Raw genomic sequence first — 26,212 nt, forward strand, 5'->3', positions numbered from 1 at the left:
GAACTCTTAAAGTTTATATAATTTCTTTTCAAAAGTGCATAAAGAGTTAAAGTAGAACATTGGTCAAAGACGTTTCTAATTTCCTTTTTCAGTATTTACTTATTGTTCTGGGCAATTCCGATATGATATCACGCGAGTTTTCTAGTGAAAACGATAGCTGTTAAGTATAACACACTATGTAAAGGCAAACAGCAATTTTTTCAAATGATTGGTCAAGTGATCCCTTGATATTACATCATTTTTTTATTGCTGACGTAGGTAGCATGCACACACCCTTAGATTGATAATAATATAGAAGTATGTTTATAATGCTGTGTTTTCTCAGTATGGAATAGATCTTTCATCAATTTTAACACATTTGCAAAGATCTGTAGCTTTTGAAAGTTACAAAGTTATTTCTATTTCTTGTCACCCAACAACAGTATAAAGTTATTACTTTATGACTGACTTTATCAAAACCTTTTAAATAAGTGAGATAAGGCGTAACATTTCTAAATACCAGTTTGCCTGATAGCCTTCAAAGAGATACTAAAGAAATTAAAACTTATAGAAGTATTTACTGGCAGATATTCATTCTATCAGACTACACCTGACCTTTATTTTTGTCATGCATGAATTAGTATGTTTTCACACTTTATCACCTCAGTAGTACCATCTTGATGAGCCCAGCATAGTCAGGTGGGTTAAGGCGTTCGACTCGCAATCTGAGGGTCGCGGGTTCGAATTCCTGTCGCACCAAATATGCTCGCCCTTTCAGCCGTGAGGGCGTTATAATATTATGGTCAATCCCACGATTCGTTTGGTAAAAGAGTAGCCCAAGAGTTGGCGGTGGGTGGTGATGACTAGCTGCCTTCCCTCTAGTCTTACAATGCTTAATTAGGGACGGCTAGCGCAGATAGCCCTCGTACAGCTTGGCGCGAAATTCAAAAACAAACAAATAAACCATATTGATTAACTTAAGTGATTATAGTGAATTACTAATCGATCAAAGGTCCGTCAGATTTCATAAATAGCTAAAATAAGGTCAGTTCCATAAAAATATATAGTTAGATAAGGACTAATACTGACTTAGCAGTCAAGTTTTAAACAACTGTCAAGAAAGTGGACTGAGTCAGTTTAATAGCCATATACGCATAGTGATTCACTTGGAGTGTTGTGTAGGTAACTTATTCATTCATTAATCAGTGTAAATGTTCAATTTGGTTAGATATTTATCCTCTTGGAAATTATTGTATTTCAATTGATATTCAATAAAGATATCCTCAACCATAGTGATAGGTCAGTTTGGCTCGGCCTTTATATAATAATAAAAGGATAAAATGTGAATGAAAAGTGGACGTTCATGAAACATTTCTGATAAGGGTTGACCTGAGCTAATAAAATGTCACTGAAAGCAGCTCAGTTCGACCAACATTCTGAAACCGTTATCCATTGTAAGGGTCTAGATATCCAATAACTGCGGTGTGGAACTACCGAGTTTGGCCAATAATAAAGCTAGAGATTGGCATTAACCCATTGTATTTTCACTCCGTTCCAATGAATCTCTTTGCTTGTTCATGTGTTAAGATATTTCAAACCACAAACGAACTCTTTCGACCACATTTTGGTAGAATGCATTTGTGAGATAGAGTTTAATTAGTTGCAGTTGTAGTGGGAATATATAAAGACGATCTTTCTTGTTTTCATGTACAGGAACTTTAGAGATACACGCCTGAGATGACAGTTAATACTTTTGTTCGTATGACGACACGCCTCCAGTAATACTTGATTGGAACAATGACCGCAGTAGCTCCACTTTCACCTGTATCTGTGGGTACAGGCCTCAACAACGACAGGGCGGACATCTTTATCACTTCTGCGAAAACGCACGTGACCCGAAGCTTGGAAAGAACGAGGAGTCTCCGCAGTTGGCAAAAGCCAAGTGAAGAAGAGGGAAGCGAAAGTACGTTATGAAAAATAACTTGACAGTTAAAGTAGAATGGCGACTTCCTAACATATTTATGGTTGTTCAACTATTCTTCAGTTTTATTTCGTGTGTTCTATCATTAGGTAAGAAATAAGCTAAATTGAAACAAAAGAAACATCATACGACCAGTTAAATTCATGGATGATAGGGTCATTTGTTACTTACGCGTCACTTATCAATAAAATGTCTTTTACATGTCTCATTCTATAGCACGTAGAGTGTTATGTGTTAAGTGAGGTCTGTGATAGCACGTAGTGTTATGTGTTAAGTAAGGCCTGTGATAGCACGTAGAGTGTTATGTGTTAAGTAAGGTCTGTGATAGCGCGTAGAGTGTTGTGTGTTAAGTAAGGCCTGTGAAAGCACGTAGAGTGTTATGTGTTAAGTAAGCCCTGTACCGTTTTATGCTCAACAGATACTTACACTATATCTATCTCCCAATAAATATTAACATGTTGTCTGTTTTATTGTTATTTTATTGAACACATGTGGAAACAGCGGTACTTTTACTGGTGATGTTTCCTTACACAATTCTGAACTGTGTGTTATTTAAACACCATTTTCTGTTTAAATATAAAAAAATCTGTGATACGATTCTCTTCTGAGAATACAGAGCACTGAATACAAGGGGAATAGTTTTGTTACTAATGCCTTCCTGAACTTTCGCGCTATTGTACAAAAATAAATATCTACCCTATCATACATTTTCTTATTCCTTTCCTTGATTTAATTTGGTTTGTTTCTATTGGCTAGTTTAATTTGAGATTATGTTTCTTTTTTTTTTTTTTGTTAAGCGGAAGGGTAATGTTCATGTTATTGGATAAATTTGGATTTTCCAATAATGTCTTCAAAAATGAAAGCAAAATACTCACTGATGAGCGATTTCAGAACAACTATAGAAGCTCTTTTCAGGATTATATATTTAAGATGATGATTATTCAGGGTTGTGTTCATATAGTGGTTGTTCTTTAGGACGGTGTTCTAATGGTGATGATTCTTAGCAGTTTGATTTGTTGCGATCCTTTTTGTAACTGCTTCCAGTTCAAGTGAAATGGCGTTTCTATGGCATCGTCTATTACATCAGAATAACCTTGTCAATTCCTTTTTGAACAATAGGTTGTCTTGTGTCATTTTTCTCCCTGAATTTCGCGCTGAATTATTTCAATTCCAATGATCTGATCACGCAGTTGGAACAACAAATACTTTACATTTATACCTCACTTGTTTGTGAAATGAAACATATAAAAGCTTCTGCTATCCATTTCTAAATCAGTGGTATTTTTTCTATTTTGTTAAATGAATCCATACAACCGAAGTAACTTTAATTTGCTGTTTTGAATTGAGCATATAGCTACACAATGAGCTATCTATGCTCTGTCCACCACGGGTATCGAAATTTTAATTTGACACTAGCTTTGTTTCCAATTTCAGTTTCAATTTTTACTGTTACAGTTCTAATTTCCTAAATTCTAAAGCCCCGCTAGTCCTTATTACACTCTCACATCACACCATTTGTAACCTTTTTATTTACTCTAACTGTGATACTGACAGTTTTACCTATAACGCATCTGCTTACAGTTGCAATATTTATCGATTTCACTTTTTTTTTACCAAAATATATTTATTGTCTTTTTAGCGGACCTCTAGATTAACAATTATAGTTATTCTTATATTTTTCTAGTTTCGCCAAATAATGTACGTCACTCCGACATTTTAAATGGAACGTCTGAAATGGCAGGGCCTAGTGGTTAGGGCCCTCGACTTGCAATCTGCGGATTGCGGTTTCAAATCCGCATCATCGAACATATTCGCCGTGGGAGCGTTAGAAAGTGACGGCCAATTCCACTATTCGTTGTTTAAGAAAAAAGAGGCAAGAGTTGGCGGTGGGTGGTATTAACTAGCTGCCATCCCTCAGGGCTACCACTACTAAAGTCCCTTAGTGTGACAGCGCTAAGTCTTCGAGTTTACAACGCTACAATCAGTGGCTCGATTTCTCTCGATGGGCACAGCACATGGCCCCATGTGGCTTGGTTATAATAAAACACACACATATTAATGCTAAATCAGAAACTGTCTTAAGCGAAATTCAAAACAAAAACCGAGATATTTCTGGTTCTTTATCCTGTGGTTTTATCACACATTCTAATTAACTAACCAGTTGCACTGCCTAAAAGGAAACTCGCCGAAATACCATCCTGAACTGAAATTTCCTTAATTAATATATCTTCTAGAGAACAAACATCTTACAACGCTAAAATTCGTGGTTCGATACCCTGCGGTAGACACAACATATGGCCCAATGTGGCTTTGCTTAAACAATAACAACGTAGACAGACGGTAAAATCAAATAACATAAACCTTGATATACCATGGTGATAAAAAAAATGGTGCCATCTCCACAGTGGCATGAAATTCTGTAATAATGTGTCATATTAACCTTGAAATGGTTTTATTTGTTTCAGAATATTTTCCCTGTATATTTTAATTGTCTTTTGTTAGTAATTTCTTACCAACTCATTTCCGGCGTATGCAGACATAACAATAGCTATATTGTACCTTCCAAGACATTTTATGTTAACATTTGAATTTCTTAAACTTGTTTACAGTCTTACAGTTCGTGTATTTAATAACGTGCTAAATTTGCGAGTATTTTAGTTGTCTAAAACTAGTGCGTTTTAAAGGTGTCAGGCGCCTTTATATTTAAGAACTTTTTTTAAGGGCCCGGCATGGACAGGTGGTCAAGGCACTTGACTCGTAATTCGAGGGTCGCGGGTTCGAATCCCCGACCAACCAAACATACTTGCCCTTTCAGTCGTGGGGGCATTATAATGTGACAGTCAATCCCACTATTCGTTGGTAAAAGAGTAGTCCAAAAGCTGGCGGTGGGTGGTGATGACTAGCTGCCTTCCCTCTAATCTTACACTGTTCAATTAGGGACGGCTATCACGGATAGCCCTCGTACAGCTTTGCGCGAAATTAAAAAACAAACTTTCTTAAGTTTTGTTGTTGAAACTTATGTCTCGTAAATGAGAAAATGTTTTGTTTCTCTGAAAATAACAAGTATTCTGGCATGTGAAAACCTGAGAAACATTAAAATTTTAATCTAGTGTATCGTGAGAGTTTTTACGACTTTAATTTTCATATGTCTGAGGGTGTTCAAGTCTTAAAGCTTATGTGTTTGAGAGAATCTAAGTATAGTGTGCTTAGAATATTTATGTTTGATACGTTTAAGAACATTGTAACCAGATGATTTGGATAGTTAAAAAGTGCCTCATTAAGAGTAGCTAGGAGGTAACCATTTATCTTGGGTGGTAGAACACTCGCTGAGAAGTGTTCGGCTCTATCCTGGGACACACATATGTACGAAGTTAATTACCACAGAAAACTTAGCTTTTAGCTAGTGGTAATCTGACAACCCTGAAAGTGGGCTCTGAAAAGAAAGGGTCTTGTTAGTTGAAGAAGGAAATGATGGGTTGTTTGCAATCTCAACACCTAGAATGTGACTTATTAGAAGTGACAAAGGGGTTAACCCTTTAGCTCAGGCGGTGGTATCCTCTCTAAGTGTTTTAGAGGTTTTGTATATTGGAGAACATTTTATATTGTAGGTTTGAAAATACTGAGTGTTTAAATTTCGGGTAGTTAAAAACTTTGACTTTCATATACATGAGAGAGTTTTTTTTAAGTAAATCTTGCTGTTGATTATTAATTTTAGCAAAAATCAAATAGGTCTTATAACCTTGCATGCAAAAAAACTTTCAAATGAATTTATATTGTTTCTAGAAGTGGTGACATGACCAGTGACATGTAGCATAGTTTCTATTGCAAATTGTTCTGTTATAAGGCTTTCATATCTAAAACACACCTTTCCTTCCGACATGATTTCCATACCATACTCGATCAAATCTATGGGAGCAGTTTTGTCTCCACATTTCAACTGTAAAAAATCTATAGGCGCTTCATCCTGCCACATGACGAGCACGTCTTCGTAAGGAATAGCATGATTACTAGTTTCATTCTCAAGCTTTTTCAGGTAAGCAACAGTTGAGCGGACATTTACTGAAAACAATGTCACGTTTTCAGAAGGAGTTCTCTCGTCATTATGTTGCAAATCGAGACACATGAACAGTTTTTGTCACTGATCTTTGTATTCGAGAAATTTCATTTGTTACAAGAGGGCGCATTTTATTTATCACGGCTGGAATACGACTTATTGCCAGTCCCTTTCTGAAAGATCCTTCAACCAAGTTGATACATATTCCTTTTTTTCATCAATACAATTAAGTCTAAGGAATGTCTCTATTTTGGAAATTATAATTCCCCGATTATGTACACCTTTATGATCTGATGAATAAATATTTTGATTCGAAAAGGACTATTACATATCCTTTCTAAGAGGGATCAATTTTCGATTGCATCACACTACCTAATAAACTCCAAATAATGTCAAAATGTAGTTCTGATACATCCCGTTCCTCTACGACTTTATATCAGTAATACTTGTTACGTGACTCGTTGATTTGTTTATATGAAATCGTTTTAATATAAGGTACTTCTGTAAGCTATAATTTTAATATTTTACTTTAGATATTTGCTAGATGGTTAACAACACAATATCTAGAAATTTCATGAAAATTAAAAATTTGGAAATTTCGCGTAGTATCAAGAACCAATGGTGCAATATGAATTAATTAGTGAAAAGTCAATGAGTAATCAGAGATTCAGTTCAATGTCAGTAGTGAGAGTTATCGCGTCCATACAGTTACTTCAACGATTAGCTAAGGAATTCTGCAAGTAAGTTTATAAGTTACGTTATTACCAATTAGTTTTAGAAGTTCTGTTGAAACGTCGTTTGTGAACTTACTCCTATAATTTGTGTCAAATTCAGTGTAGCTTGTACCAAACATTATTGAAGAATAAATTTATTCGTTACCATTACGTGGACTTGATCTGACATTACGCTTACAACAATCCAAAAGAACCCGCCTAACGATAGAACACGTTACAATAGAACTCAGCAGTGTAGTTTAGACATTTTAGAAGTGTAATGATATGCTTCTGTTTATTGATATATGACAAACTACTACACAGTGTTAAAAATAACTCCAAAACAAAGAGTACTACAATATTTCGTGGTAATTGAAGATCGAATGGAGTTTGAATGGTCTTATATTCACAACTTTCAAATAATTTAACATGTAGACACAAACCTGTGGAACAACCTTGTTGTTGTTTGTCATCAGAGAAACAGGTAGAAACAGAAAAAGCTTCTGTTTAATGCTAATTAAATGATGTAAACGTTTTGGCTGAATCCACATAGGTCATATATCACATTATCGTGTAATCTTACCTGAACTCTTACCAAGCGTAACGTACATGTATTGTTTTATTATTACAGTTCAGGAAGCTGCTCAAATTGTCGAGATCTTGAAGAGAAGAGTCGCTTTCCTCTCTGGTAAGTTCCATGCTTTGATTGGTTGAAAGGTAAGATATATATATCACTAACTATTTATGTTTGTGCGTCTTTCAGATGAGTCACGGGCCATTGTTTCACCGATGTTAGGAGAGTGGTTAAATAATTAGAGTAAAATACGTCAATCTATTTAGGCTGTGTTTGTATACAATCAAGGTGCTACACACTAGTTCAAGGACAGGAGGTAATAGTTTGTCAGTATTGTGTTCTTCAATTCTTATCTTGTTTATTTATTATCTACCTTTCAGTTTTATAGTCATTAATTAAAAATGAACTGAAAATACTTACACTGATAAAGTAAGTTCCACCTTAGAAGAATTGACATTAAAGAATCAAGTACGGTCGATGTAACAAGTTTTCTTCGAATTTCTTTAAGGCCTCTCAGTCTATGGACTTACAGCGCTAGAAACCGGGTTTTGATACCTATTGTGGGCAGAACACAGATAATCCACTGTGTAGCTTTAATCCAAAACAAACTTATTTCAGTGGCGGATCAAGAGAGGAGGCAAAGGGTCTGCCCCTTCTCCCTTTTTGGGGACAATAAAACATTTTTGTACAAGGATTCATTTTATGTATTTGCAACCTCGTCACGACCTTTTTTGGTTTGCATTAATTTGGTAACTGAATTCCTTCAGCTGAAACAAACGTATGCTGAACAAAGATGGCGGAAGGGTAGAAAGAAGCCAATATAATCCCAGACCCTCCCATCAGCACACCCGAGTCTCTGTTGTTGTCCCTCTTTCTCTCGAACAACTGTGGATCCGCCACTGTTTCTCGTTGTTCTTGGTTTCCACAAACCTTCATCAGGTCAGCATGGAGTCCGAAGCAAAGAAAAACAGCAGAGGAAGTCCACAATATTGTCATTTATCTGAGGGTTCCTTACCGTACTAATTATATATAATAATGAGTGTCTTATTTATGAAGTGTTTCTAGATTTATGAAAACAGAAAAGAATAAATATTCTTCACATTTATGAGAACCGAATAGTTCTATTCTTTCTTTTAGTTCGTCATGTTATTTCTAAGATAGATCAATTTTGATTAAACTTATACAAGAAATATTTGGCGGGAAAATTTATATTCTATTAACGCGGACGTTCAAAGTCATGCTGGGGCTGATATAGCCTGATTGTTGGGACGTTCAAAGTCATATTGGGGCTGATATAACCTGATTGTTAGGACGTTCGACTCGTCACCGAACATACTCGCTCTTTCAAACTTGAGGGCGTTATAATGATGTAACGCTCAATACCAATATTTTTGGGAAAAGAATAGCCCAAGAGCTGGTGGTGGATGGTGTTGAGTAGCTGCATACCTTCTAGTCTATCATTGCTAAATTAGGAATGGCTAGAGCAAATAGCCATCGATTAGCTTCGCACGAAATTTAAAATAGACCATACATGTCGAAGACACTGCGTTTGTAAACTTACAGGCTAATACATTTTAACACGTAAGCCAGACTGGCAGATTTTTGTATAAGTTTTCAATACGATTTTTGAGGAATTACTTATGCCAGTCGAAGACGTAATGAATTTCACACATTTTCAAACTAATCGATAAAAGCATTTAAAAGAAGTTACTTAAACTTACATGCTACCTTCCTACAGCGTAGTGACGTTTGGTTTTAATACTGTAGTCTAACACTAACAAACGTAGCCTCATTACCAGTATGTTTTAGTGTAAATATAAATACAATTTGTATATATGTGTGTGTATACAAAGAATCTGAGTTGTAAATACACAAATCTGGGAAACCTGCAGGTGGTGTAGACAAGAAAGGTCGACCTATATTATCCATCCCAGTGTGCCCAAGAGTTACACTTGAAGATCTAGCGGCTGTATTGAAATACCTAGGTTCCTTGCTTAGGTAAGTTTAAGTAGCTTGGAATCATCACAAAAATATGTCCTTATAATGTTTTAAGAATCGATCATTGACATTAAAACTTCAGTGGTACATTACGGAGGAAGAGGGCGTTCTTTCCATACTTTACATACAAATTATTTCTCGTGTTGCTTTTTGTTTTACAGTGTTCCATCTTTGGGCGATTTCTATCGTATTATTTGGAGAAACGAACAACGGATTAAACTGTTTATTCTATAATGTTTGTCACAGGTTGTGTTCTCACTTTTGCACAAATTATAGGTCTAAGTTTTCAAGCAACATTTTCATTGTTAACGGTTACTGTGAAAGTAATGTTAGCTACACCAAACTGAAAACTAAGAACTTTCTAGCATAATTTCCTTAAGCAACGTACAAGGAAGATTAAAAGTGCAGGGGCAAATTGATATAAAGGGTACTTTTTAAACGTTGTAGGGCAAGCCCCTTATTTTGGGAAAGGGTGAAGTGTTATGGGTTGCTGTTTTATTCTTAATCAATTGATCCTATAAACACATTTAAAATCTAAAATTAAAGAGTAAATTATTACATCTTAACGCTGAATAGCATATAACAAGTATGTTTTTTTTTCTATAGAGACCAACAAATCCCAGTGTTCCATTCATTTTACAGCTGAATTTTTTTATTATTTTTTTACCTAATAACTCGTATTAAGGAAAATGTGAAACCAGGTATATCTTTCAGTAGTCGTGAGTTAATTTTATGACTGACGTTTTCGCTAATCGATCGACAGATCCATCAGTTATCATAATCTAACACTGAACTGAAATACTCGATGATCATTTAATCTTAACACACTGACTACTCGTGTTTATAATGTACTATTGTTTCTCCAGATTCTACGAAATTTCTAGATTATTACATCAATATGAAGGTTTTAGGCTTTTAGGCCTACTTTCATGAACTTTTTTAGATCAAACGTCTTTGTCAAGATTAGCAATACCATCTAGCGAAAAACTAACTTATAACAATGAAATATTACTTTAAACACTTTATTATACAGAGTGTTCGAAAAGTCACTGTGCACTTATATATGTATATGATTACAAAACTGCACAGTGACTTTCCGAACACCCTGTACACTCAAAGTGCAGATCGACGCATTGTAACCACATCTATAATATGAAACACTGTATAAAGAATGAAGCATTTAACACTAGCTGAATTTCGCTGACTTTGCATATACTGATACTTTAGAATAAGAGACCTCAAACATTTTTTTTTTTTTTTAGAATTTCTAGTTAAGCAGAAAACACGGATAGCCATATTAAATAATGGATATATCCTGATAGTCCTGAACTATCCTATTAATATTAATAGAAGAGAAACTTGTTCCTCGTTTTCAAAATGATGTAGGTTTTGGAAGTTGACTCAGGTTTACTTAATGTTTTTTTAAGCCTAAATTTGAATAATGTGACAAAAGACGAATAAGAATTATCACGTACTGAGCAAAGAATTTTTCTTTCGTAAAATATTTTGTCGTTGTTCTTATTGTTGAAATTCATAGAATGAACTATGCTGGAATCTGAATTATACTAATAATGTTTTAATCTCGTTTGCTTGTTTTCAGAAAAGTATACAATAATACAAATTTATTAAAAACGTAAATAAAACTACATGTACGAAGTGACCATCATCAGCAAATAAGTTTAGGTTTTGTTTCTAGAAATTTTTTCTCTTTTTTTTCTATGTGACGTCAGCACCAAATTGTTAATTTGATGGTTGACTGTAAGGGAAAAAGCAAAATAATCAACCATCAGGTTTAGTCTCAGTCGCTGAATCACCGATCTAAAAATTAAAAAATATCCAAATTTCGAAGGAAAATTAATGTGTTCATGATAAAAATTAATCCATATCAATGTCTGATCAAAGCATTACCCAATGTTCTTGTCATTCAAATTATTTTAACGTCATTTATAATGTTTGTTGTAACATATACGCATCAGATTTGTAAATGAAACGATTCATAGCGAGAGGGACCTGTTAACTGTGTAATTAGTGGTGTATCTTATTACTTTCTTCTCGGAGATATTTTTCAACGATTGTATTAAAGTTAAAACTCATATTGAGCAGTTTCACAAGTTTTGGTGAATTAACGCAAATTAAATCAGTCTAAGATTTGACTCTAGTCGTTTTTATAATGTTTTTACTCACGTTATAAGAGGAGAAAAGGGCTAATAAACTTAGTTTGATTTAAACGTACTATCTGCTTAACACGTTTCCGTACAGAAATAACACTCGTGACAGGAAAACATTCGTGTTTCATATTCACAATCTTGCTGTAAAAAAGTAATTAGTAAACATCATACTATATAATTATCTGGAGAAAACAAAATGTAATCTTGTAAAAAAAAAATGTTCTCTTCACTGAAGATGATGAACTACAAAGAATTTAGAGATAGAAAGTTAGGTCATTATTTTATCTTGTGAAATATATACATTTCATTAGATAAAATTCTTAGACCTCCCTGAAGCTGATAAATGAAATAGAACAGAGATAACGTGTGCACTGACAGAAACAGAAACACACACACGAATGAGCTTTTAATGTATTTAATTGTTTTTCCGTACTCTGGAATGACCTGGAAGTTCTGAGTCTTAAAACTTTTGCGATGACACTTTTGAAGGTGCTAGCTCAGATACACTGAAAATGTATAACTTTATTTATCCTGATGGAGTGTGTATTCTGATTATTTTGGAAAAAAAGTAAGCTGAGGTAAGAGTAATTTGAAAAATTGGGCAAATTGTTAAGTGGGCCCAGCGTGTTAAGGCGTGCGACTCGTAATCGGAAGGTCGCAGGTTCGCATCCCTGTCGAGCCAAACATGCTCGTGCTTTCATATACTATGGAAAGTACACATTTTTCAACATTGTAATATTTTTAATTATTTGATTCTGTAAAGTTACTGGCCATTAGGCGTAACTAAGTCACAAAATAACGAATAGCTATCGAGAGAGCGCTTTCGTAAAATCGCACTACAAGTTAAGTCATTAAATTGTATTGTTTAAATGCATTTGCCACACCGTTTGACTTATATTTCATTAAAGTGTTTTGACTTCTTACGCCTATAGAAAGTTTTAGAAATTAATGTAGCACTCTGTCAAAATGTTTGCGAATTGCAAATTTTTCTAATGAATTATCAGACCAAACTTTGAGAACCTTGGGTCTCCTGGTGAGTCACCGTTTAATGTGTGATTTTCAAACGCTTACATCTGAAATTCCATTTCTCGATTGTTTTGTGGAATTTCGCACAAAGCTACTCGAGGGCTATCTGTGCTAGCCGTCCCTAATTTAGCAGTGTAAGACTAGAGGGAAGGCAGCTAGTCATCACCACCCACCGCCAACTCTTGGGCTACTCTTTTACCAACGAATAGTGGGATTGACCGTCACATTATACGCTCCCACGGCTGGGAGGGCGAGCATGTTTGATGGGGGATTCGAACCCGCGACCCTCAGATTACGAGTCGAACGCCTTAATCCACCTGGCCATGCCGAGCCGTTTCACAAGTGACTAACCAATGATAGTATATGAACCATTTGTTTCACAAATAACTAACCAACGATATTGTATGAATTATTTATTCTTGGTAATGTTTCTCTGAAAAAGTGATTAATAAAAAAAAAAAAACACAAATGTGGAAAAATAAACCAACGAAAAAATTGACATTAGCTGAAATGGAATGAGATAATGATGTTGTAGTTTATTTTACTGGTAGTGAAGACTCCAGGGATCTGGGATTCATAGTCATCATAGACGGACACGGTGAAGGTTGGAAGCAACTTAAAACATCGTTCATAGCAGTACACGTAAGTGTTTGGATCTTAAACTGTAACCTTTAATCCAGTAAGAAACAAAACAACCGAGCATGAACTTTCATAGTTAGCTAATCACAAACTAAAAACCAGATTATCGTTATAATATTTTTGTAAATACATAAAAAGGTAAGGAAGTATTAGTTCTTATTATTTTATCAAATGCCACCTGTTCTTAATAATCAAAATATATTTTATTCAATACTTCATATAGAAAACACAAGTATACCAAAAACTAAACGCTTATATTAAATATTAAGAAAAAATTATATATTTATAGCATATTTAAAGAAAATGAACCACAACTAGATTAGCATTTGATCTGACAACACAACAATTAGCTAGTTGATCTGACAAATCAATAGTTATTTATATTTAATGACAGTTTGTTTGTTTAGAATTTCGCGCAAAGCTACACCAGGGCTATCGGCGCCAACCGTCCCTAATTTAGTAGTGTAAGACCAGAGAGAAGGCGGCTAGTCATCACTACCCACCGCCAACTCTTGGGCTACCCTTTTACCAATAAATAGTGGGATTTACCGTCACATTATAACGCCCCACAGCTGAGAGGGCGAGCAAATTTTGTGTGACGGGGACTCGAACACGCGGGCCTCGGATTACTAGTCGAGTGCCTTAACCGCCTGGCCATGCCGGACCGTTTAATGACAGTGAAATAAATATCAAAATGTTTCATTTAAAATTTTGAATTCATCTTCGCTTATTATTAACAATTGCATAATTAGGGGTAAAATGTGTGTAGATCTAATAACTGTTTACTGTATTCTTCTCTTGAATGGGACGATTGTTTATATTAGAAATGCTGATAATGATTTCTTTGTTTAAGAATTAAAATAAAAACTGTCACTTGGATTTATCAGTTTTCAACATTTTATTACTTAAGTTAGTCATACTGCTATCGAAATCAACTTGTTGATATTTGTAGTATACTGTTACAAGTTTGATACGCGTTCACTCATTATATTTGTTAATGTTTGTACCTTCCCTCGTTATAGGTCCGGCATGGCCAGGTGGGTTAAGGCGTTCGACTCGTCATTTGAAGGTCACGGGTTCGAATCCCCGTCGCACCAAACATACTCGCCTTTTCAGCTGAGGGGGCGTTATAATGTAACGGTCCATTCCACTATTCGTTAGTAAAAGAGTAACCCAAGAGTTGGCGGTGGATGGTGCTGACTAGCTAAACTTCCCTCTAGTCTTACACTGCTAAATTAGGGACGGCTAGCGCAGATAGCCTTCATGTAGCTTTGCGCGAAATTCCAAAAAGAGTTGTCTGTTTTTTATCCTGTAGTATTTTTATATTGCAGTTGTTTCTATACTATTTTTAGCATTCGGGTAATTACAGAGTTATTTAATGTAAGAATGGTATTATCGAAAATTCGTATTTCTTTCTTTTTGTTCTCCGCTGGGACAGCAGTAAGTCTATGGATTTATAACGCTAAAATTAGGGGTTCGATTCCCCTCGGTAGATACAACAGATTGCCCAATATGGCTTTGCTATAAGAAACACTCACATTTATTTTTATCAGTCTCCTGGTAGCACAGTGATAAGTTTGAGTGCTTAAAACGCAAAATCGTGTATTTATACCATTTTGGGCAGATTACAGATAGCCCATTATGTAGCTTTAACCTTAAATACAAGCATTCTATCATTAATAAGAAAGTATTATTAGTAAAAAAAGTTAAAATAATTGTAATTATTCACAGATACGTTTACTAACCCTCGTCTTTTTGTTCCAGACATCATTGGAAGATTTTGTGAGCGCTGTTTATGTCATTAAACCCGACGGTTTGCTGGACAGACAAAAACCTGTGGACCTAAAAAAAGAGAAACTGTTTTTAGACTTTCAGGTATGATAGTTGGAAGAAGTTTTAAATATGTTAGTTTCCAACATGTGATGTAAAATGGTAAAACAAATATCCAAACTCACAGAGATCATACCTCAGGAACTAGCTTGTTATTTTAATGCGTTGGTTCCTAAGCCTATTTTGCCAATACTTTCCAGGGTTTCACCAGTCATTTTACAGTTCCTTTTTTCTAGAAAGAGTGTATATATAGCCATTGTGTCCCAGCCAATATGTGGCCCTTTAAAAAGAAAATAGAGCACGAGTCACCGGTGGGTCGTGTGGGAACCAACGTGTCAACATAAAAAGAACAAAAAATTACCACTCTGAGAGTTGCGGGTTCGAATCCCAGTCCTAACAAAGATGCTTGCTCTTTGGGACGTTCATATGTCATGATCAATCCCACTATTCATTGGTAAAAGAGTAACCCAAAAGTTGGTAGTTAGTGATGACTAGCTGCCTTCCCTCTTGTTTTACACTACTAAATTAGGGACGGATAGCTCAACGAGCCCTTGTAGAGCGTTGCGCGAAATTCATAACAAATCAAACACAAAGGACATATTGACAAATCCCCCCCCTAATACAGCGGTAATTCTATGGATTTACAACGCTAAAATCATGGGTTCGATTCCCCTCCGTGTACTCAGCAAATATCCTAATGTGGCTTTGCTATATGAAAACACACACACACATATTGACAAAGCCCAAAAATCAAACAATGGTATTATTTCTTTCTTTATTATTATGTAATGAAATGAAAAGGAATTTTTTCTTTAAAAAATAATAGTTCCAAAATTTATTTTAAAAAAGTGAAATCTAACGGTTAAAATAAAATTAATCCATATGGCTCAGAACTTTCAAAAACATATCTAAGACACAAGTAGAAAATTTTTATGAAGATCTGATACGCAGAAGCTCAGATGAGTACCTTGTATTAAAATCATTTTGAATATGTAAACTAACGGCTCGTGTCACAACCACAGCTGATATAAAGTCATGGTAGAACGGATTGTATTAGAACTACATTTTAATATTGGTAGGCATTTAGTAGCTAGTGTTATGCCTCTGAAAACTGATCGCTTTGAAGAAGATTACGTAACAGCCCTTTCCGACTCAAAATACTCATAGACTCAGATCATAAAGATGTGTTCAGATCAGAGATTTAGAATTTCCAAGACTTGGATATCCTATGTACTTAATTGAACTGGAAACAAAGAAATATATAATAAATCGAAGCAAAGGGAGAATCCAGAAAGAGACGTGCAACAAGGCGTACTCCAGCTATTGTAAGTAACACGCGGTGTTTTGTAACAAGCGAGAATAGAGGTCAGTGGCAAAAACTATTCAAAAGCCTCAAGTAACAATATGCAAGATAATCAAGAAGGATCTTTACCTGAAAACGTAACACAGAGCACGTGTGCACAAGTTGCTTCCACGACATATCTGTCTGAACGTCGTATACCTCAAGCATCTGGAGAATAAAACAGTTTTCATGCTATACCATGCTTAAAACATACCGGATATATCGTTAAATGTGGTGTCTGCGGATTTCTTCATGATCTAACTGTTTAAAGTCCTCATCGTGCAACATAAAGTACTATGAATATAACACAGGGTGGAGTGGTGTGCTTTGGACATGATAACATTACAAAGGAGTCTTTTATAATGGAATTTTCTCTGGAAGACCATTGCTATTGTTGTCAGATACAGAATGACTGGACGTAGCGAAATGGGTTTTAATAATGTGGTTAGGCTCCAAAATAACTCTCACATATTAATTTCCATCTCTGTATCTTGTATTTCCCTTAGTTGTCATGGTGACACATATTCCTTCTGTGGTAAGTTTATCACTAGTTATGCATTCCACACTCCTCTTCATCTTTACCCACTTACAAAGACAATGAAGAAATTGTACATTCTAACTCAAAGAGAGAAGGTCAGTGTGAAATTGGTAGTATTTGTTAGTATTACTAAAAGCATAGTAAAAAAAAACTAGTTTCCTGCTTTAACATTGATTAATTTACTTTTTAAATATATGTATATATTACTTGTGTGTGTTCATCGTAAAGTGAGCAGCATTCCTCCAAGTTTCTTTAATTAGCAATCGCTTTGTCCTTTATAACAGAAACTGATAAACGTTAAGATGTAAACAATGGTCAGTACAAGCAACTGGTGGACTGAAAAAAAGAATAAACACGCCTTTTATATCTAAGATTTTCTCTTGCAGCCCCAGTACATCACCTTGAAAAATCTCCACAAATTGATTTCTCCGAGTCAACTGACTTCAGATTTTGGTGGCACCTACTCATATGATCATGAACAGTGGCTGCATAAAAGACTGGTAAGATTTTAAACTTTGAGATGAGGATCGTAATGAAATATCATAGTGATGATATTAAAATTGTAGTACTTATGATAAGAATTGATCAGTTGTGCAATTTTTGCAATACAAATTCAAATCTCCAACAGACTGCAAACAGCATGTGAACAAAAGTTTATAAGCACTTTATACACACACTGTTGAGTGGCAAATAGAATAACTGCAGAGTAACAAGACACTAAAGTGTGTGAAAAAGTCAGTAGAGTAAAAACAAAATTTTCACATAACCACAAGTCTGACTACACGACTGACTGTCTAAATGCGTTTTTCTTTTAACCTTGAAAATAACAATAGCTATGATGCAACACTGTTAATAAGCTAACAATATACTGGTAATCATATTCTGTAATTACGAGCACTCTCTGTGACTTACCAAGTAACAACCTGCCCTCACATCACATGAAGGTGCAGGATTGTTTGTGATCATCCTGTAGCTGTATCAGCTAGATAAAAAAAACAAAAAAACATGAAATATATAGATTCTTTAGGTCTAGGTTCTAACTGTGAATCCACCTTTGAAATTTGATTTTTAGTTCTGTAGATCTGATTCGAGGGTTCTGTGTTGGATAAAGCAATTTTATCATAGCAGTAGGTACCTACAAAATGAGTCTCCTACGTGAGGATTAACGCTACCAGTACCTAAGTCTGACAAGACTGTGTTCGAGTGCTCTGAACTGAAAACAAGATTGATAAGTAGCATAATCTACTCTTGCATTGTTTTCAAACTAAGTGTGACCTATTGATATCTAAAGTTGTTGTTTTTAAAACATACTTTTCGAGGAAATAAATCGAGAAAAAAGGAGAAAAATCTTATGTTGGCAACCCTGAAAAGTCTTTGTCCTAGCAAAAAGGGCATTAGTACAAAAATAGACATGAGGCTAGAACAGTAATGCTGAATATGCGAAACAAGCCTTAGGCACTAATACAACCAAACAAAAGGCTGCTACTCTGACTAAAGGAAAAACCAAAAACTATAGTCAAGCTCTTAGAAAAACTGGGAAATGTTAAGAGATAGCTCTAAGAAAAGCTACGAAAACAATAGGCCTATATCTCAGTCACTCTCGAAACATAGCACTAGGAAAAGATACAACAAATATAAGCCTACAGTCCAGTCACTTTTGAGACTTCGTACCAAAAATTAGCTATGGTGCAAGAATAAAAATTTAAATAAAACAATTAGAAAGTAGGTATGGGAGCACCAAAAAGTAAGGAAACAAGGTAGGAATGGGTGAGTAAACATTAGAAAATAATGATTTTTGTAACTTGTGCAATATAAGAATATGTAGTTTCATATCTATTTCCTTAACTTTTATGTTGAAATTTTCTTTTTGTTTAAATTGACCAACAATTGACAGTGTGTTTTTATTTTACATGGTGCCACCTTAAAGTGGGTGTGGCCATCGTTCCGCCTATTCCTAGTTCGTATTTTACTTTGATCCAATTATCGACTTGAATTGAGCTTTATTAGTGGTTAATCTTTCCTAAATACTCAACAAATTTAAATATTTCGAAAATCACTGGTTTAGGTCCTTTTCCTTTGGTCCATTGGTCACCAGTCAGACAACTATAATGTCCCCTTACGTAATTTGACTAAATACACGTATCTGTTTTTGGTTGCTGAAACAAAGTGTACAACAGAGAAATTTACCTCTACGCATTCTTCATTTAGTTTAAACAATTACCAAGTTATAAAATAACACAAAGTAGAACTGGGTGGAATGATGGCCACAGCCACTTAGAGGCTGCACCGTGTGAAGAACCATCAAATGTTGTAATATTATCACTCCCATTTGTTTCCTTACCTTATGGTGTTCCCATTCCTACTTCTTAAATTGTTCTACATAAAATTCTTACCCTTGTTTTTAACCAGTACAGCATGAGTTTTAAGAAACAGGGTTGTCTCAATCTGTACTTTCAACTATGCTTGTTAATTGTCACTAGTTGTTTTAGCTTGTCAGAAATACAGCTAGAAATTACTTACTATGTTAGCGTCATCTGTTGGTCATTTTAAACAAAGGGAAATTTTCAACGTAAGAATAAGGAGATAGACATGAATTACATATTCTTATATTGTAAAGTTTATGTTATGCTGAACTTAGAACTTGGAAAAAGTTATATTAATATCAGCAAAATATTTTACACATTTTACCGAAAAACGAGTATATTGTTTTAATGTATAAACTTCGATTTAAAGAGACCCAATTTTCAATTGTTTCTATTTCAACCTTCAAGTCTTTGACCTCTGTGTTTACAAGTTTTAAATTATTCACAGTACATAGTCCTTCGTGATAAATATAAATACGTTGTCGTGATGAAATGTCTTAAAATGTTATATTAGCACTGAAACGTAAAACCTGTCATTTTAGTAAGTTCTATTCCATATAGATTATTTACCAAAGTAAAATAATTTAAATATGTATTGAACCGTTAATAGTTTCAAGTAAATTTATTCATTACCGTTTGTTTTATCGTAAGATTTTATCCGTTTTAAAAACTTCAACCCCTGATGTGAAATTTCAGTTCTAGGTTAGTTTTACATTTCCATATTAAATGATGAAATAAGAACGTCATAATTTTGATATGTTGCAAGGCTTTAGAAAGATATTTGAAGGCGTCCACTGCGGTTCTTAGGCACTTGGATACTTCCTGTGTTCTTTTAAACACTCACACAAGGAATCTCACTCAAGACAACATGGCTGACGCACTCCAACATCTTCGAAAATTCTACGACAATGTAATGACCGCTCCTAACACTGCTTTGAAGAACGGTAAGCCTTCCTGCAAAGGCCTTCAAGATTTAAGTTTTTATTTTAGAAGATAAATATTTTAATATCAGTGATATTTTAAATTGTGATTTACTGTGGGAAAGGTAAGTGATTTATAGTTCTTTATAACTGATTTTTATACGAGTTTCCCTTTTAAATTTAAAACTATCGAGAAGAAAAACAGATGCTAAATTCGAGGTTGGTCATGATGAAAAGATAAAGGAAAAATAATAAGGTGTTAACCCTTCCAACCTGCGCCGTACCTTTCACCAAACATGAACTTCAACTGCATATCGCAGCTTAAATTATGATTCTTTCAGCACAACAGCTATCATGGGTCACACCTGGTCTCACAATGTATAAGAAACAGTACACTATACATATACGAATAATAAAGTCTGCTCTTTAATGATTTTATTTATTTCATACATTATGATAAAGTATTATCTTATATATTTTTTTTATCTTCAAATGCTATACAGAATTACTAATTATTCTATAAAAGTGTAAAAAACATTTTTCCCTAAAAATAATGTTGCTCTGTGTCATTCAAACCCGATAACTTTGCTGGCCTAATATTCTTTGTCTTTTAAGATAATATGTAATTAATGTCACTTATATTGAATTGTTACTGACAAAAGTACAAGTTATGATATACTGTTTATTATCAGAGAGCGAGGACACTTCACTCGTCACTGAAGGACGTTAAACGTATTTCTCTTTATTTTAACCTTCGTGACTTCAATTTATGTGTTCACTGTCTTTGAATTAATCATGTTATTTGGCGTTTGTCTCACGGTGGGACAGCAGTAAGTTTAAGAATTTAACACTAAAGTACGGGGTTCGATTCTCCCCCAGTAAACTAGGAAATAACCCAAGGTGGCTTTGCTCTGAAACAAACACCAAATACCTGGTTTTGTAGGATTCTGTTTACAATTATAACACTTAAGTCTACAGCTTTAATAATGATAAAATTTAAGATATTTGTTTTAGGACAATGCTAGTGGTATTTAAACTAGGGGATATTTATATCACTCTTCCGGGTATTATTCAGAGCCTTGTTTTAGGAATAGCTTACTCCACTTGTGTTGGTTTATTTGTCTCATTTAAATTACACTTTCAAGTCAGAAAGAATAACAAATACATAAGTAAAGATACCTTTACATAATCGTATAACAGAGGTTCTTTCTTATATTATTTCTTATCGTTTCTTTTTCATGTTTATGAGCGAATGCATGTAAAGAAATATTATAGTGAGGCCCGGCATGGCCAAGCTTGTTAAGGCGTGCGACTTGTAATCTGAGGGTCGTGGGTTCATAGGGGTGTTATAATGTTACGGTCAATCACACTATTAGTTAGTAAAAGAGTAGCCCAAAGGTTGGCGGTGGGTGGTGATGACTAGCTGCCTTCCCTCTAGTCTTACACTGCTAAATTAGGGACGGCTAGCACAGATAGCCCTCGAGTAGCTTTGTGCGAAATTCAAAAACAAACAAACAAACAACAAACAAATATCATGGTGACATCTATCTTCAATTCCACTAAGATTTAAAAAAAAAAATTCAATTACCAATTTACGACTAGTGTATATATTTATATATATTTAACTCTGAAACTATGGGTCCAAATATTCCTTTATTCATAAATATTTTAAAGTTATTAAAAATTGTACATAACTTATATACACATATACATTGCTGACCAAAATCTTAAGGCCAATTTACATAAAGGAAAAATATGTATTTTGCGTTGTTAGACTCAACCGCTTATTTGAGTAGAGCTTCAAAAGATGAAAATAAGAAAAGGGAAAATAAAAATTAAAAACGTTTTTAGCATTTAATAGGTAAAATGTGACCACTATGAAATTAGTCTAAATACTAGTTGGTAGATAGTTTAAGACCATACCAATAGGAAGTCCTAAACAGGGTATGAAATGCCCAACAAGAGGTCTTAGAAGTGAATTGCACGGCCGTCATTGCGAATAACTTCAAACATTCGCTTTGGCATGGTCGATATAAGCGTTTATAGAAGGCTGGCTGGAATGCTATTCCAAGTAGTGAAGATGGCTTCACGAAGATCATGCACTGTTTGGAATTGACGTCCATTTCTATAGACTTCCCTTGCCATCCACCCCCAAACATTTGCAATGGAGTTCAGTTCGGACGAACACGTTGGATGGCCCAAAAGAATCATGTTATTCGCCATGAAAAAGTCCTTTGTCCGGCGGGCATTGTGGATTGCAGCGTTATCATGCTGAAAGATTCAGTCATTTCCACACAAGCGAGGGCCTTCATTCAATAAGGATGCTCTCTCCAACAAGCCAATGTAGCCAGCTACTGTTTGACGCCCCTGTATAACCTGAAGCTCCAATGTTCCATGGAAGGAGAAAGCACCCAAGATCATGATGGAACCTCCTCCACTGTGTCGTGTAGAAAATGTCTCTGATAGGTTATCCTTATCGTGCCAGTAACGTTGGAAGCCATCTGGACCATCCAGGTTAAATTTTTCTTATCAGAGAACAAAACCTTCTTCCACTTTTCTACGTCCCATGCTTAGAGCTTCTCAGCAAAGTTTAACCGACCTGTTTCGTGGTATGGAAGGAGGCGTGGCCTTTGAAGACGTTTACGGATATAAAGGCATTTCTCTCGTAGATGCCGTCTTAATGTTCTGGGGTTGCATTCTGCGTCCGTAAGGGCCTTAATCTGGTTCGACGATCGGCTGGTGTCTTGCCGGACAGCACATAGAATCCTCTTGCTCAACGCCGGCGAAATTTTCTTTGACCGACCACTTGAAATTATCGTTCCGTATCCCTCAGAGTCTTTTAAGAAATTTGCAACAGCAGTTTTACTACGTCCAATTTCACCAGCGATGGCTCGTTGAGAGAGACCTTGCTTTTGCAGCTCGACAATTCTGCCACGTTCAAACTCTGTCAACGTTTTAGCCTTTGCCATGTTTTTACCCAATGTAACACAAGAGATGTCAGTGGGAGATGTTGACAACGCTAATGCTTGAAAACAAATGACTAAATTTCGTTAAGTGCTTATCAATTGACGCTTCGTTTTAGTATAGTCTTAAACTTTTGACCAGTTAGTATTTAGGCTAATTTCATAGTGTTCACATTTTCCCTATTAAATGCTAAAAAAGTTTATTTTCCCTTTTCTTATTTTCATTTTTCGAAGCTCTACTCAAATAAGTGATTGAGTCTAACAACGCAAAATGAATATTTTTTTCTTTATATTTATTGGCCTTAAGATTTTGGCCAGCAGTATATATATATATATGTATATATGGAGAGGGCACATATCTACAAAGACCCACAAAAGATGTTCTTCAGAACTTTTTCAAGAGCTGAAAACTTGTATTATTTTTAATATTTTTATCGTGTTTTTATTTGTTGTTTTTCTTTTGTGATCGATATATTCCACACTCGTGTTTTTTGTGCCCTGTCTGTGGTAGGTTTCAACCATTATTACCTACGTTCTAGAAACACCTTTGTAAATTTCTTTAATTTGCTACAGCTTCTTCTGATAATAATAATAATAGACTTGAGTGAGCATCTAAACTTAATCGCTTTATGCTTACATCAGTAATTCTACAAGAGGGCGTGTTGTGTTTATTTCAGGACAGGATCTTCTTGAGCAGCTGGAAATGGACCTGAATAGTGGGTTCAAAACTTTGTCAGGAAATGAACCACCAGAAGAAATTCTGATAGCTCAAAACCAGGTCAGACATTGTTGAAGCACCTTTCTGTAACCATTAGTGTCTTCTTATTTCCTTGATCGGTCATTAGATGTTAAACACAGTAAAATATTTAGATATGAATGTCTTAGTACATGGATTCACGTCAAAGTTTTAAAAACTGTCTTCTCCGACTTATTTATAAAAGTATAAATTGATATATGCGTGCTGTTACAGTGATAATAGATGTGGTGTAATAGTAACTACCGGATATCATATCGTAACATTAATATAGGTTAGGAATAAAATCAAGGAAATTCAAAGTCAAGAAGAAAAGTTCACACTGTTATGGAGAGACTGTCAGCACCATATTCGACATGTGGCCGACTTCATGGAGTTCGAGACAGGAGTTAAAGAGGTAAAGTCTATAAGCTATATCAATTTTATAAATCTACTAAGATCTCTTCATGTTTATATATTAAATTATTCAAAAGTAACAAAATCTTGTGTCAAAGAAACACAATATATCTGAACGTGTTTCTTTAGCTATTTCTTCCTTCCTCTTGGTGGGCTCAGCAGATAGCCCGAGGTGGATTTACTTTAAGAAAAACACACGCTTGATATGATAGTATAATGTAGCCCTCTAGTGATGTATATGGGCCCCCTTTTCAAACGTTTTTAAATGGACGAGCTTCAAAAATACTAAATGCACTATTTTACACTTTGTGTCAAACTAACAGATTTACGTTTGTGTCAAAATAATTTTGACAATGTCTGAATGAAGATATTTAATACGTAAAACATACCTACGTTTAAACTGTAAAATACATTAACTGTCTTACAGTTATACAAACCTACGTTTAAACTGCAAAAAAACATTAACTCTCTTGCAGTTATACAAACCTACGTTTAAACTGTAAAATACATTAACTGTCTTACAGTTATACAAACCTACGTTTAAACTGCAAAAAAACATTAACTGTCTTGCAGTTATACAAACCTACGATTAAACTATAAAATACGTTAACTGTCTTGCAGTTATACAAACCTACGTTTAAACTGTAAAATACATTAACTGTCTTGCAGTTATACAAACCTACGTTTAAACTATAAAATACGTTAACTGTCTTGCAGTTATACAAACCTACGTTTAAACTGTAAAATGCATTCACTGTCTTGCAGTTATACAAACCTACGTTTAAACTATAAAATACGTTAACTGTCTTGCAGTTATACAAACCTACGTTTAAACTGTAAAATACATTAACTGTCTTGCAGTTATACAAACCTACGATTAAACTATAAAATACGTTAACTGTCTTGAAGTTATACAAACCTACGTTTAGACTGTAAAATACGTTAACTGTCTTACAGTTATACAAACCTACGTTTAAACTGTAAAATACATTAACTATCTTGCAGTTATACAAACCTACGATTAAACTGTAAAATACATTAACTGTCTTGCAGTTATACAAACCTACGTTTAAACTATAAAATACGTTAACTGTCTTGAAGTTATACAAACCTACGTTTAGACTGTAAAATACATTAACTGTCTTACAGTTATACAAACCTACGTTTAAACTGTAAAATACATTCACTGTCTTACAGTTATACAAACCTACGTTTAAACTGTAAAATACATTAACTATCTTGCAGTTATACAAACCTACGATTAAACTGTAAAATGCATTCACTGTCTTGCAGTTATACAAACCTACGTTTAAACTATAAAATACGTTAACTGTCTTGAAGTTATACAAACCTACGTTTAGACTGTAAAATACATTAACTGTCTTACAGTTATACAAACCTACGTTTAAACTGTAAAATACATTAACTATCTTGCAGTTATACAAACCTACGATTAAACTGTAAAATGCATTCACTGTCTTGCAGTTATACAAACCTACGTTTAAACTATAAAATACATTAACTGTTTTGCAGTTATACAAACCTACGTTTAGACTGTAAAATACATTAACTGTCTTACAGTTATACAAACCTACGTTGAAACTGTAAAATACATTCACTGTCTTACAGTTATACAAACCTACGTTTAAACTGTAAAATACATTAACTATCTTGCAGTTATACAAACCTACGATTAAACTGTAAAATACATTAACTGTTTTGCAGTTATACAAACCTACGTTTAGACTGTAAGATACATTAACTGTCTTGCAGTTATACAAACCTACGTTTAAACTGTAAAATACATTAACTGTCTTGCAGTTATACAAACCTACGATTAAACTGTAAAATGCATTCACTGTCTTGCAGTTATACAAACCTACGTTTAAACTATAAAATACGTTAACTGTCTTGAAGTTATACAAACCTACGTTTAGACTGTAAAATACATTAACTGTCTTACAGTTATACAAA

General features: G+C 34.6%; 1 protein-coding gene across 1 annotated transcript in view; it reads left to right on the top strand.

The window, feature by feature from the left end:
• Positions 1-26,212, top strand: part of LOC143227488 (uncharacterized) — a 457,070-nt gene that overhangs the window by 18,192 nt on the left and 412,666 nt on the right. Inside the window, 9 exon segments of the mRNA XM_076458930.1 lie at positions 1,693-1,942; positions 7,359-7,415; positions 9,194-9,299; positions 13,045-13,135; positions 14,897-15,007; positions 17,229-17,342; positions 19,972-20,149; positions 23,766-23,866; positions 24,117-24,239. Of these exon segments, the coding sequence (XP_076315045.1) occupies positions 1,777-1,942; positions 7,359-7,415; positions 9,194-9,299; positions 13,045-13,135; positions 14,897-15,007; positions 17,229-17,342; positions 19,972-20,149; positions 23,766-23,866; positions 24,117-24,239 (1,047 nt within the window). The 5' untranslated portion in view covers positions 1,693-1,776.

Source organism: Tachypleus tridentatus, chromosome 9 (assembly GCF_004210375.1).
Source record: "Tachypleus tridentatus isolate NWPU-2018 chromosome 9, ASM421037v1, whole genome shotgun sequence".
Classification (NCBI taxonomy): domain Eukaryota; kingdom Metazoa; phylum Arthropoda; class Merostomata; order Xiphosura; family Limulidae; genus Tachypleus; species Tachypleus tridentatus.